Source organism: Macaca mulatta, chromosome 15 (assembly GCF_049350105.2).
Source record: "Macaca mulatta isolate MMU2019108-1 chromosome 15, T2T-MMU8v2.0, whole genome shotgun sequence".
Classification (NCBI taxonomy): domain Eukaryota; kingdom Metazoa; phylum Chordata; class Mammalia; order Primates; family Cercopithecidae; genus Macaca; species Macaca mulatta.
The window spans coordinates 24,618,946-24,631,903 of NC_133420.1; the positions used below are offsets into that span (position 1 = coordinate 24,618,946).

The 12,958-nt window shown below is 36.8% G+C and overlaps 1 protein-coding gene across 6 annotated transcripts in view; it reads left to right on the plus strand.

Moving 5' to 3' along the window:
• STRBP (spermatid perinuclear RNA binding protein) overlaps positions 1-12,958 on the plus strand; it is a 150,572-nt gene that overhangs the window by 97,099 nt on the left and 40,515 nt on the right. For all 6 annotated transcript variants that reach the window (XR_013404579.1, XR_013404580.1, XR_003722988.2 and 3 more), the window contains 5 exon segments: positions 1,860-1,951; positions 2,477-2,572; positions 3,715-3,826; positions 4,493-4,590; positions 4,802-4,913. Coding sequence is in view for 3 of the 6 variants with exons in the window: in XM_028834225.2 (XP_028690058.1) it covers positions 1,860-1,951; positions 2,477-2,572; positions 3,715-3,826; positions 4,493-4,590; positions 4,802-4,913 (510 nt within the window). In the remaining 3 variants the exon portion in view is untranslated.

The window sequence follows — 12,958 nt, forward strand, 5'->3', positions numbered from 1 at the left end:
CACAGATGCTTGTATTGACCACAGTTAAGCATTTTGACATAGAAACATTAAACTGAGCTACTTGTATATTTTGCATCACTATAAAGACAAAATTGAGCTATATCACCTATGAAATGAATACCCATGTTACATTTATTTATATTTATAAATCAGAGTAATAATCCTTTTTGAGGCTTCCCATTTTATGAGTAAAAGGGAGTATTAAAACATTGTATTCTGATTTTGTTAGCAGTGGTTAATGGGAAACAATGCAAATAACTGGTGTAGAGCTCACCTGGTCAGAAAATAAGTGTATAGCACTTCAGCCTTTACAGTGTCATGGCCAGTAAAGAGAACCACAGTTCTTCCTTTAATAAATTTGTTTTCTATTGGCGTTATGCCTTTTTTAGTTAATGACATTTCATCAATTAGAATAAACATTGACTAGGTGTGATGGCTCACATTTGTAGTCCCAGCACTTTGGGAGGCCAAGGCAGGCAGATTGCTTGAGTCCAGGAGTTCGAGACCAGCCTAGGTAACATAGTGAGATCCCATATCTACAAAAAAATTAGCTGGGCATGGTGGCACATGCCTGTAGTCCCAGCTACTCAGGAGGGTGAGGTGGGAACATCGCTCGAGCCTGGGAGGAGGAGGTTGCATTGAGCTGAGATCATGCCAGTGCACTCCAGCTTGGGTGACAGAGGAAGAATCTGTCTCAAAAAAAGGAAAAAAAACCAACAACAACAAAATAAACATTGATTGCTGTAATAGGATCCTCTGATAATTGAAGGAATCAAAAAGTATCATTGTTCTTGCCTCCCATTTAGAAATACATACCTTGTATTAGTTGGCCCACACAAACGCACTACCTCTATCCGATCTGTTACTGTCATGGCAATGCTGGGAAGAAGTGTTAGTGGGCTGTCTTATATTTAAGAGAATTCTTAAAGAGAATGGTAAATCTGACTTAATTGTATTAAACAAAGAATTATTACTCAAGAAGCATTTGCATATTGTGTACATTTAAATAATGTACCAACCCCCAAAATTTAAAAGCCCATTTTTCAGTAGCTTAGAGGAGATAAATTTGGCTGTCTAAACTGGAATTTCGTATCATATGACATCTTCTCAAATATGCGTATTTGCTGCTTTGGGCCATTTCATCCAACTAAGGCAAGCTGAATAGCCATAATTAAATAGTATTCTTTGTTGCTTTTTATTTTAAAAAGGCATATAAAACTTGAAACATAGTTCACTGTATTTTATATTTGTAATTTTAATAATTTTGGTTTAGAATAGGGAATTCCAAAGTGATACTTGAGTTCTCAATCATGGGGTGAAGTTTCTGTTAATGGTTATCTTGTTGAATGAGTTTAACTAGTGTAAAAAAATTGTCATCCTCAGTATATTCTCAATATATCTCATTGATATGAGACATAATTGATTTCCAGTGTTCCTTAAAAATGGTTAGAGATTTCTTCTGTTAAAAAAGTTGTTAATGCTATTGGTCCCAGATTTCCCTTCTTTATGTCCTGCCAAAGGAAAAAGTGCTATGTACTTATTTTGTGCCCGAGATGTTATACATGCTTAATAAGATCCCAGATTGTAAGTAGCAGCTGTCATTGATTTGTTTACAGAATGAACTTTTCATGCTTCATTGTATTTGTGCACAGAACTACTCTGATGACTCTTTACTTAAATAATAATCATAGTGCACATAATTTTTTTAAAAAGTAACACAGCCCAATCAGGAAATTTTCTGGGAGTCTTATTAGTTCACTCAAATGCTATTATTCTTTTTATTTTTTATTGTTTGATAATTTGATAGGAATCCCTTGGTCAAATTGTATCTGTCTCTCTTTATCCCATTTTACCGTTAGAAAATGTTTCGATGAAAGATCCTCCGGACTTATTGGACAGGCAGAAATGCCTGAACGCCTTGGCGTCTCTTCGACATGCCAAATGGTTTCAGGTTGGCTTTTTGTTACTATCTTATTGTTATTAAGCTTTGCGCAAGTTTCATTTGGAACACCTGCCACTTAATTGGTTTCTGTGTACTACATAAAATGAGGGGTGCTTTCTAGCTCATAGTGTGGTTGTTGGAGTAATTGAGTTAATTTAGATATGTGCCTAGTATAGCTTCTGTAGTTCATGATGTTTTATTATCATATAATTCTTTTTGGCCTAGTATTCTGAATTTCAGATGGTTGCTTATAAAATCAAAATGCGTGAGAAAGGATAAAGGTTAAATTAGTTGATTGCCTGGAGTGGGGTTGCCATGAGACTAAGAAATTAATTTTAATATTATGGTCCTTTTATTTTTAAAATGTACCTTTTAAACCTCAATTTTACTACTTTTGATTAATTGGTTTTTTTTTTTTGTTGTTTGCTTGATAACTGATGAATAATTTGCTACTTAGTATTCGCTTGAAAGAACCTGCCCAAAATGAAGAATAGATCTCAATAGGGATATCTGGAATCATTTTGTTTGTTTTAGGCAAGGGCAAATGGATTAAAATCATGTGTAATTGTCCTCCGCATTCTGCGTGATTTGTGCAACAGAGTCCCCACATGGGCACCATTGAAAGGATGGGTAAGTACTTAAATATGGCTAAAAGCAAATTTGGAAGCTGCAGCGGAGAAAATCCTATAGAAATGAGATGTTACTTTAAAATGGCTATCTCCTAAGTTAGTTAAGGCATGCATTATGTATGTTTGCCATGAAAAAAATAAAGCATCTTTTTAAATGAATCCTTCTTTTGTGCGTATAACCTGCCTCTTCTACTTCATTGTATTCATGTTACAGGGCTTGAAATATTTTTTTCTGACAAAAAGGTTTTATATCTTTTAGAAGTGAGTGTCTTCTTACACTGGTGGTTAATCACTTACTGTTCACCTGCTGCCCACAAAAGCCTCCTTGGCTGACCCACTTCTCTTTTGGTGCCCCCTTGCATTACCATGAAAATTACCCGATAGGCTGGTATAAGGATCCTATACCTCTGTAGCTTTCTCTTTGAGTGGAGACATTTACAAATAAGTTCATGTTAGTAATTAAAGTCAGGCAAACAGTACACTTAACCCCATATGGATATCATTTATATATATTGTAAAATTGACTTAACTTGGAAATTATGCCTGCTCCAATCAAGACAACTTAAGAACATTATGAAACAATTTAAATAAAGCCATGAAAGATCATTTTATAAATGAATGTAGCAATGATTACTTTGACAAAATATCATGGGTTCTTAGTTTACTGAATCTGGAGATTTGGTCCTTTGTTCTAATTGTAATACTTGAGACAGGCTGTCTGAAGTGAAGTCTTATTATTATATTGAAATATTTGTGGTTTGTGTGCTTCCTAAGTGGGAGATAGGTGGGCTGGGTTTTGCACACTGGCTAGTTATTAGCTATTACTAACTTATATGAGGGCTTGTTAAGTCTTTGTTAAATGAATTAGAGACTATAGTTTCTTTAGTGATCGTTTCTGGGTAAATAAATAAAAGTTTTTGTTACAAAAATGTCTTCTGAAGATACAATCTTAAAAATGCTTGATTTAAAAACTCTGCCCATGGTAAAGGTTGATAATCATGGGGAAAATGTTGAGTGGGCCCTAAATATTAAATTGAATTGCACTCTTTGGCCTCCCTTGTAGATAGAAATGTTAGCTCACATTTAACTGGAATCCTTTTAACCCTTGGTGCATGTACTAATTTGTAATTTAATATCTTCTAGCCACTAGAACTTATATGTGAAAAGTCTATAGGTACTTGTAATAGACCTTTGGGCGCTGGGGAGGCCTTGAGACGAGTAATGGAGTGTTTGGCATCTGGAATACTACTTCCTGGTAAGGGTTTCAAACTCTGGAAGCAGAACAATCAGCAAATCTCAGTTTAGTTTATTTTTTCTAAATATATGCCAAGTTTGTCCTCTACACAGGAAAATGTTGCATAGGAGTTCTTTTGCTTGGAATTTTGACAACTAGAATGCGTGTTGGAAAAGTGCTATAAAACTCTTTTTCAATAATTATAATTTGTGTTTTATATGTACTAACATAAAGGGTACTAATAATATATTGTGTCTGCTTTGAATTTGCTTTACCTCGAACTCCGAATTTGAAATTGCAGATGTTTAGTTAAAATGTATGAAGTTCATTCTGTTTGTAGTCTGGTTTTAAATTTGGAAGAATTAAATTTGGTCTTATTTTCCATATGTAATCCCTTTTAAGATTTGGGCTGATTCATTGTGCTGTTTCTAAATTCTCAGAGTAAGACTCAGTTTTGGCCTTAGATATACAATGACTTCCAGTATAAAATAAGGACATACAAGTGCTAACATGTTGAAAATGAGAGTGTGTCCTTTTTACTCCACTTAACTGAGCAGACTTTTAACTTAGTTCCTCAGTTTTTGTTTTCATTTTCTCTTCATTCTCCCCAACTGTCTCTCTTTTGTTTCAGTTTACTGAATTCTAAATTCAGTTCTAAATGACACTTGTGTTTTTCCTTTGCCAAAGGTGGTCCTGGTCTTCATGATCCTTGTGAGCGAGACCCAACAGATGCTCTGAGCTATATGACCATCCAGCAAAAAGAAGATATTACCCACAGTGCACAGGTAGAAGATTGAGCATGCCACTCTGACTTACTAGCGAGATAAAGTAACTTGATTTTCTCAATTGTTGTGTTCGAACACTTGTTTCTTGTGTGTTGTTAGGGACTTCTGCTGTTATAATGTCAGAATTTATGAGTATCTTTTTAGCTAGATGTTCTAAGGGCTTTATGAATGGCTACTGAAATGTGATTAAATATAATGCTTTGTTCTTTAGCACGCACTGAGACTATCAGCCTTTGGCCAGATTTACAAAGTGCTGGAGATGGACCCCCTTCCATCTAGTAAGCCTTTTCAGAAGTATTCCTGGTCAGTTACTGATAAAGAAGGTGAGTGTGGAAGTTTTTTATTAGGATTGGGGGTTGGCACTGGTAGAGATGATCATGGGATGCATCTCTTGTTACAACTTGGGGAACTTAATAATTGTGCATCCAAATCATGTATAAGAAGCTTTCTTCCTGACTGATGTGGGTTGGCTGTGTCCCCACCCAAATCTCATGTTGAATTGTAGTTCCCGTAATCCCCAGAAGTTGTGGGACGGACCCGGTGGAAGGTAATTGAATCATGGAGGCGGTTACCTCCATGCTGTTCTTGTAATAGTGAGTGAGTTCTCACAGGATCTGATGGTTTTATAAGAGGCTTTTCCCCAACTTCACTCTGCACGTCTGCCACCGTGTGAAGAAGGATGTGTTTGCTTCCCTTTCTGCCATGATTGTAAGTTTCCTGAGGCCTCTCCAGTTATGTGGAACTGTGAGTCCATTAAACCTCTTTCCTTTATAAATTACCAGTCACTGGTATGTCTTTATTAGTAGCATGAGAATGAACTAATACAGTAAATAGAACGGACTAGTACACTGACTTTCTTCTCTTCTGTTCCCATCAGGTAACATCAGCTGATGTAACATAATCATGTTTTCTTATTAGTGACTAACTCATTTGGCTATGTTAGCCAGATGCCATTACTGCATAGACTATCGTTTCAGAACCCCTGGTCTAAGGAGAATAAGTCAACCATAAGCTAGGAGGAGACATTATCACGATCACTAATCAGTTTGATTATCTTTCTCATGCTTGGAAATGTTATCTAATGGCAAAGGAAAGAACAAAAATACAGAAGAGAAGAAAAGCATATTGGAAAATTCAGGATTATCTTCCATTTGTATTAGTCTGTTGAATTCAGAGTTTCAGTGGAAAGAATGTAGGTTTTGGGGTCAGTATGACCTGGGTTCCAGTCATAGCTCCACCACTTCCTAGTTTTAGGCCTTGAGCAATTAGCTTATCTCTCTCAGTAGGGATACTACCCTCTTTCTTATTTTATTGACTCTTATCCGGTTAAAATGCCTGACTTAGTGCCTAGAGTACAGTGGATACTCAAATGTGAATCCACTTACTGCCTTCCTTAGGCCTCAAAAATATTTTTCCTCTCTCTTTCTCTCCTTTTAAACTAGAAAGTGGGATATTTAATACCAGATATTCTTCACCTGGAATGCAGCCTACCTCTAACAATGGAAATTATTCTACTTTTAGATACACCAAAATAGTGCAGTTGCCCAGTCTGCTTATTTAAATGACAGAATTCCAGTGGGTCTGAAGACTTTCAGAGAGTCTACAAGATCGGAGCTGTTTTAATAGTAATAATAATATTAAGGGTTTTTTTTTTTTTTTTCCTTTTTCACTCTTTCTTTCCTAAGTGTATAGTTTCCAGAGGCTACATGTGACATGTGATGAGATCATTGCTCTGATGGCTAATGGAATGTTTTCTTTTCTATACTCTTGTGTTTAAAATTGGTTTGTTTTATTTTCAATATGCTCAATATTGACAGATATTACCCACAAAGCATAGCACTTTGGGTGCTCAATAATTTTTTAATAGTGTAAAGTACTCCTCAGCTAAAAAGTTTGAGAATCAGTGCCTCACTGTAAACTCCTGAGGGGAAAGAATCCTCCAGATTCTATTCTATGATTGTTATAAACCAATGCTCAATGTAACTTGAGGAATGAAGACTATTTTCTTCCAGCAGGTGCTTGCTTAGTGGTGAAGAAATTATTGAAAGGGATTTACATACCCATGTGACATCAAGCATTGTCTATGGAACGACTGAATAAAAATGTTACAAATATATCTAGATTCTTATGATTAGTATCAGAAAATTTTATTTCAGTCACCAAATTCACAACCACTCTTTTGGTTTTATATTTTCCCCTTCACTGGATAGTAAAAGTATGTTTACTATTATGTGACTTAGTTTTTTTTTAACTTTAAAGATCTTTCTCAAAAGTTTGAGAACTGCTGGTTTGTCAGTTGATGGCATAAAATAGAACCAGACTGCCCGTGTTCCTGTTATGGTTCTGTCAAAGTTACATGGCCTGGGCAAGTCACTTTACCATTTTGTGCTTTGGCTATACAATGATCTCTCCAATACTTTCATGCTTTCAGCACCTAGCTTCCTGACATTCACGTTTAAACTTTGTTCCTGTTATTCTTGGTGATTTCCGTATGCATCTCAGATGATTTTTTTTCAAGACTCTAATGTCTCAGTTCTGTGACTTCTTCTCTTACACATATTTTATCTTCTGCCTTACCTTGGTTACTTATTCTATGGACATAGCCTAGTTCTTGTCTTCATCAGTAACTGTACCTGTATTATTTCCGTAATTATGTTTTCAAGAATCCCACTTTCCAATCTCTTGTCATTACTGTGTCTCCTACCCTTATTTCACTTCTGGAATCTTGTCATTGATTCCAGTACTTTTGCATAGTCCTTCATCCTCTTCGTGTTCTCTCTTCTGTCCTTACCGTGCTTGTACTACATGATCCTTGATTATCTCTCCCTAGCACGTACCTTCACTTCCTTGATCCTCTGTTTCTGGCAAAATTCTAACCGTTTGAAATCCATCTCTCTACCTTCTCTGTGTCTGTACTGGGTCGTTCAACATGGTTGGAGAACAGCCATCTTGACTGTTCTCCCTTTAAGTCAGTGACACTAATCTAATAGGGACTATTTGTGTTGCCAGGCAATCCTGTAAGTTTGAGACTTCTCCTGTTTCCTAGATAACTGTTCCACATTTTCTCACATTTCACACCTCCTTCTCTACCTCCTTACTCATCTGATGAGCTTGTTTGCTTCCATTTTCTCAGATAAATAATTAAGAGATAACTTCTATATATTCTCATCACTGTCTCCAAGCCCCACTGCATCAACTCCTATCTTTGCTTTTCCCTCCCTTGCCTATGCAGAAACTGCCTTGCCTCTTAAGACTGACCTTTCTACTTATCCACTATATCACATCCCCTCTTGCCTCCCAGTGGACATTGTTCCAGAAATTATCTCTTCTCTCACTAGTGTCAGTTCCTCCCTGTCTACTGAATGCTTCTCATCAACCTAAAAACCTGCTGCAGTGTCTCCCATCTGAAAGACAAAAGCCCAACAAACTCTCCCTTCATTCCGTAGGTCCCGCAACAGAGTTGCGTTTCTCTCCTCTTTATAAGCAGCACTTTGGGAAAGAGCAGCCTTTTTCTCTTTTCTCCATTTCCTCACTTTGAATTCTCATTGAACCTGTTCTAAACAGGTTTTCTTCCTCACCACTTGCCTGAAGTATCCCTTGTGACCTTCACATTACTGCATTCAGTGGTTAGTTTTCAGTCCTCATCTTAGCCATTTTCAGCAACATTTGACACAGAGGAACACTTTTCTCTCCCATATTTATTTTATAATGAGATATAGTGCATATATAGAAAAGTACAAAAAATACAGTTTAAAAAATAATTATTTTTTTCAAACTCGTAAAACCAGTGCATGCCATGGTTAAGAAACAGAACTTTATCAGTGCCCCAGAAGCCATCTGTTTTATCCTTCTCATTACCTTCCTGTATGAAGAAGTACCATTTCTGACTTTCTGAAAATAAATCCATTTCCTAGATTTTCTTTACCGATTTTCCACCTGTGTATGCTTTCCTAAATAATTTGAGTTTGCCTGGAACTTCCCAGAAATGGGTCCTAGGTTTAATCTTTTGTGACTGGCTTCTTTCTGTTCAGCATTCTTTGGGATTAATTTATGTCGCTGCACATAGATATAGTTCATTTTAATAGGTATGTAGTATCCATTATGAATATACTACAGTTTACTCATTCTACTTTTGAAGGACATTTAGATTCTTTAGTTTTGACTACCACCTGCTGTGTTGCCATGAGCATTCTTCTGCATGCCTCCTGAAGTATACACATAAACAATCTAGTAAATGGTTGCACATACCCATTTACACTCCCACCAGCAGTATATGAAAATTCCTTTTGCCCTGTATCCTCAACAACATTTGGTATTGCCACGTTTTCTGAAATTAAATACCACTTTTCATTTGACTTTCAAGTCATCAGCTTCCTTGGTTCTTCTAGCTCTGTTGCCATCTCCTCAGCTGTCTTTGTTCTTTCTCATCTTCCTGACTTCTGAATGTTAAAGTGTCCTAGGGTTCAGTCCTGAGACCATTTCTCTTTATTTACACTGATGCTTTGGGGGACCTCATTTAGTCTCTTGTCTTCAAATACCTTTTTATACTGAAGATTGTCCCAAATTAATACTTCCATCCTAGACTACCAGCTCTTGAACTCAGACCCAAGTGTCAAAATGCCTCCTCAATATACATGATGTCCAGCAGTCATCTCAAACTTAAGATGTCTAAGATCTAAGCTCCTGCCCTTGCTCTCCCTTTGCTCTTCTCTTTCTATAGTTATCTCTGTCCCAGTCGTTGGAAACTCTCTGTTTGCTCAGGCCCGGATTCTTCGAGTTGCCCTTGAATCCCCTCTTTTGTTCACCGATATCCTAAACGTCAGCAAATCCTTTTTGGTTTTAAAGTGTGTTCAGGCCGGGTGGTAGCTCACACCTGTGATCCCAGAACTTTGGGAGGCTGAGGTGGGCAGATCACTTGAGACCAGGAGTTCAAGACCAGCCTAGCCAACATGGCGAAACCCCATCTCTACTGAAAACATAAAAATTAGCTGGGCATGGTGGCATGTGCCTGTAATCCCAGCTACGTGGGAGGCTGAGGCAAGAGAATTGCTTGAATCTGGGAGGCAGAGGTTTCAGTGAGCCCAGATCATGCCACTACACTCCAGCCTTGGTGACAGAGCGAGACTCTATCTCCAAAAAAAAAAAAGTAGAATTTAGCTTCTTCACTGCTAACATCCTTATCTAAGCTGCCATCATCTCTCACCTGGATTCTTGCAGTCACCTCCTGTCCGGTCTTTTTGCTTCTGTTCTTGCCCTTCTATCTGTTCTCCACAAAGAAACAATTCTGTTTGTGGAGAACGCCACCCCTCTTCAACTTTTTATCTTAAAATACTTGCATATTCATAGGTAGTTGTAAAGATGATAAGGAGAGGTCCCGTTTACCCTTCACCCAGTTTCTCTTGATGGCTGTATCTATGTAAATTTATAGTACAATATCAAAACCAGGAAATTGACAGTGATACAATGCGTATGTATAAGTTTTATGCCATTTGTTACATGTGTAGATTTCTGTAGCCACCACCACAATCAACATACAGAACTGTTCCAGCACCATTAAGATCTCCTTCATGCTGCCCCTTTATAGTCATACCCGCCTGTCTCTGCTCAGTCATCCCTAATCCCTGGAAACCACTAAGATTTATCTATCTCCATAATTTTATCATTTCAATGATTTTATATAAATGGAATTCTACAATAAGTGACCTTTTGCGATTTTTTTTTTTTTTTTTTTTTACACTCAGCATAATGCCCTTAGGGTCCATCCAGGTTGTTGTATGTGTCAATAGTTTGTACCTTCTTGTTCAGTAGTATTCCATGGTATGAATGAGCTAGAGTTTATTTAACTACTTACCCTATTGTAGGACATTTAGTTAGTTTCCAGTTTGGGCTTTTTACAGTTGAAGCCTTTATGAACACTCTCATATATATATGTGTGTGTGTGTGTGTGTGTGTGTGTGTGTGTGTGTGTATATATATATATATAAAATGTAGGTTTTTGTGGGCGAGTCACAAAAACACAGGTATTTGTGTGTTAGATTTGCCACCAATTCTGTGTTTTGGCTTCAAGGTTATGCTGGCTTCATAAAGTGAGTTAGGACATGTTCCTTCTTTTTCTATTGTTGGAAAAGTTTGCATAAATTTGATGTTAGTTTTTCCTTAACTGTTGGAAGAATTAATCAGGGAAGCCATTGGCTTGTGTTTTCTTTGTGGAAATATTTTAAATTATGGATCTAATTCCCTTAATAAGCATAGGACTTCCATCTTCTTTTGACAGTGTTGGTAAGCTGTGTTTTTCTAAGAATATATCTATTTCACCTAAATTTTAAAATATTTTGGAATAAAGTAATTTATAAGATCCTCATTTTATTGTCTGTAGTATTTGTAGTAATGTCTTCTTTTATATATTTTGTACCTTGTTTTTTTTTGCTAATGACTCTCACCTAGGGGATTATTATTTTTATTAGTCTTTATAGGAAAATTAACTTTTGGCTTTGTTCATTGTCTTCTGTTGTATGTTTGTATTCTGTTTTATTGGTTTATGCTCTTATCTGTAGTTTCCCTTCCTTATGACTTTCTTTGGGTTTAATTTGCTTCTCTTCTTTTTAAACTGTATGAGGTGGATGAATACATCATTGATTTTTCAGCCTTTTATTGTATATACTATTAAGATGGTAAATTTTCCTTTAAGCACAGATTTACATACATCACAGTCTTTGGACATTTGTATGTTTATTATCATTTAGTTAAAGCTATTTTTTACTTTTATTCCTAGTTTTTTGACCCATGGGGTATTTAGATGTCATTGCTTAATTTGCGGACAAATGAAGATTTTGTAGTTAATTCTTTTGTTTTTGAGTTTTTACTTATTCTGCTGTCATTGAAGAACATGTGTTGTATGATTTGTGTCCTTTGATATTTCTTGAGACCTATTTTATGGCCCAGCACATGGTCTTTTTTTGCTCTGAAAATGTATATTCTGCAGTTGAGGGTCATAATATTTTTTTCATGTTAGGTCATGTCAGGTCACTTGTTCATTGTGCTTTTCAGATGTTATTAATTACTGAGAGAACTCTGACAATTCCCATCTATTGTGGATTTGTCATTTCCCCTTCAGGCCTTCCAGATTTTAGTTTATATTTTTCATGTATAGATTTTTGGCTCTGTTATAGTTTCAGATTTTCTGCCTGAAATTATTTTTAAGAAAGTTTGTTTTTGAAAGGTCCATCATCTGGGGCCATTTTGGGTCTGTTTCTATTGTGTGTGCTTTCTCTTGATTTTTGATCATGATATCTTCATGTACCTGGTTATTATGAAGCTGGATTTTTAAAATAAGCAATTGTAGATAATTTAAATTAGTGTAGAGTAATGCTATCTTCCTCCAGGGAGGATTTATATTTGTTTCTGGGAGGTGGCTAATGGAATTGGCAGTCTTAGATCATTTCAGTGCAGTCAGGGATTAAGATAATTTGAAGCTGGGCTTTCGTCCTTGTGAGAGTCACACTATTTCCAGTTCATCTTACTTCTAGTGTATAACGTTTCAGAGGCCCAACCCAGAGTGTATAGTGTTCACCAGCCCTTCTCTGCTTGGACCTTGAACTTAGTTTTGGACTCCTTGAGACCTGGTAGTTTGTTGACATTACTCTCTTCAGTTCTTAGTGACCTCTTCTGGATTTGGAAGATGCCCCTAGGTTGTGACTCCCAATGCAGAGAATTTCTTTCACCTTCCATATCTTTTTTTTTTTTTTTAATTAAAACATGGCTTGGCAATGTTGCCCAGGCTGGAGTCCAGTGGCTATTTGCAGGTGCAGTCATTAACCCACTTTAGCCTCAAACTCCTGGACTCAATGAATCCTTCTGCCTCAGCCTCCTGAGTAGCTGGGACTACAGGCATGTGGCACCGTGCCAGGCTCACCTCCCATATCTTGATTTTAAAATTCTTCATTGTCCAGAAACAGATGTTTATTGTTTGTTTTGTCCAGTTTTTCTAATTGTGCTAGTCAGGAAGCCTTTTTGGACTTATTTACTCTCTATGGAAGTGGATCCTTGATATTTTGTCAATTAATGGCACCGAAGTTTGAGAACTACTGCTTGGCTCTTCTCACCTACTGCTAGCACCCTCTCCTTGTTCGTTTCACTCCAACTGCTTAGGCCTTTGTATCATTTCTTAGCATGTTTCTGCCTTAAGACTTTTGTAATTGCTGTTTGTTTTTCTCTGCCTGGGACTCTTTCTCCAAACGGCTGAATAGTTCACTCTTTTACTTTCTCAGGTCTTCATCAAAAGGTCTCCTCATTAGTGATACCTTTCTGATGCGCATGACATATAAATTGTTCTCCATTACACTCACTACCATAGTATATGTGGTAATTA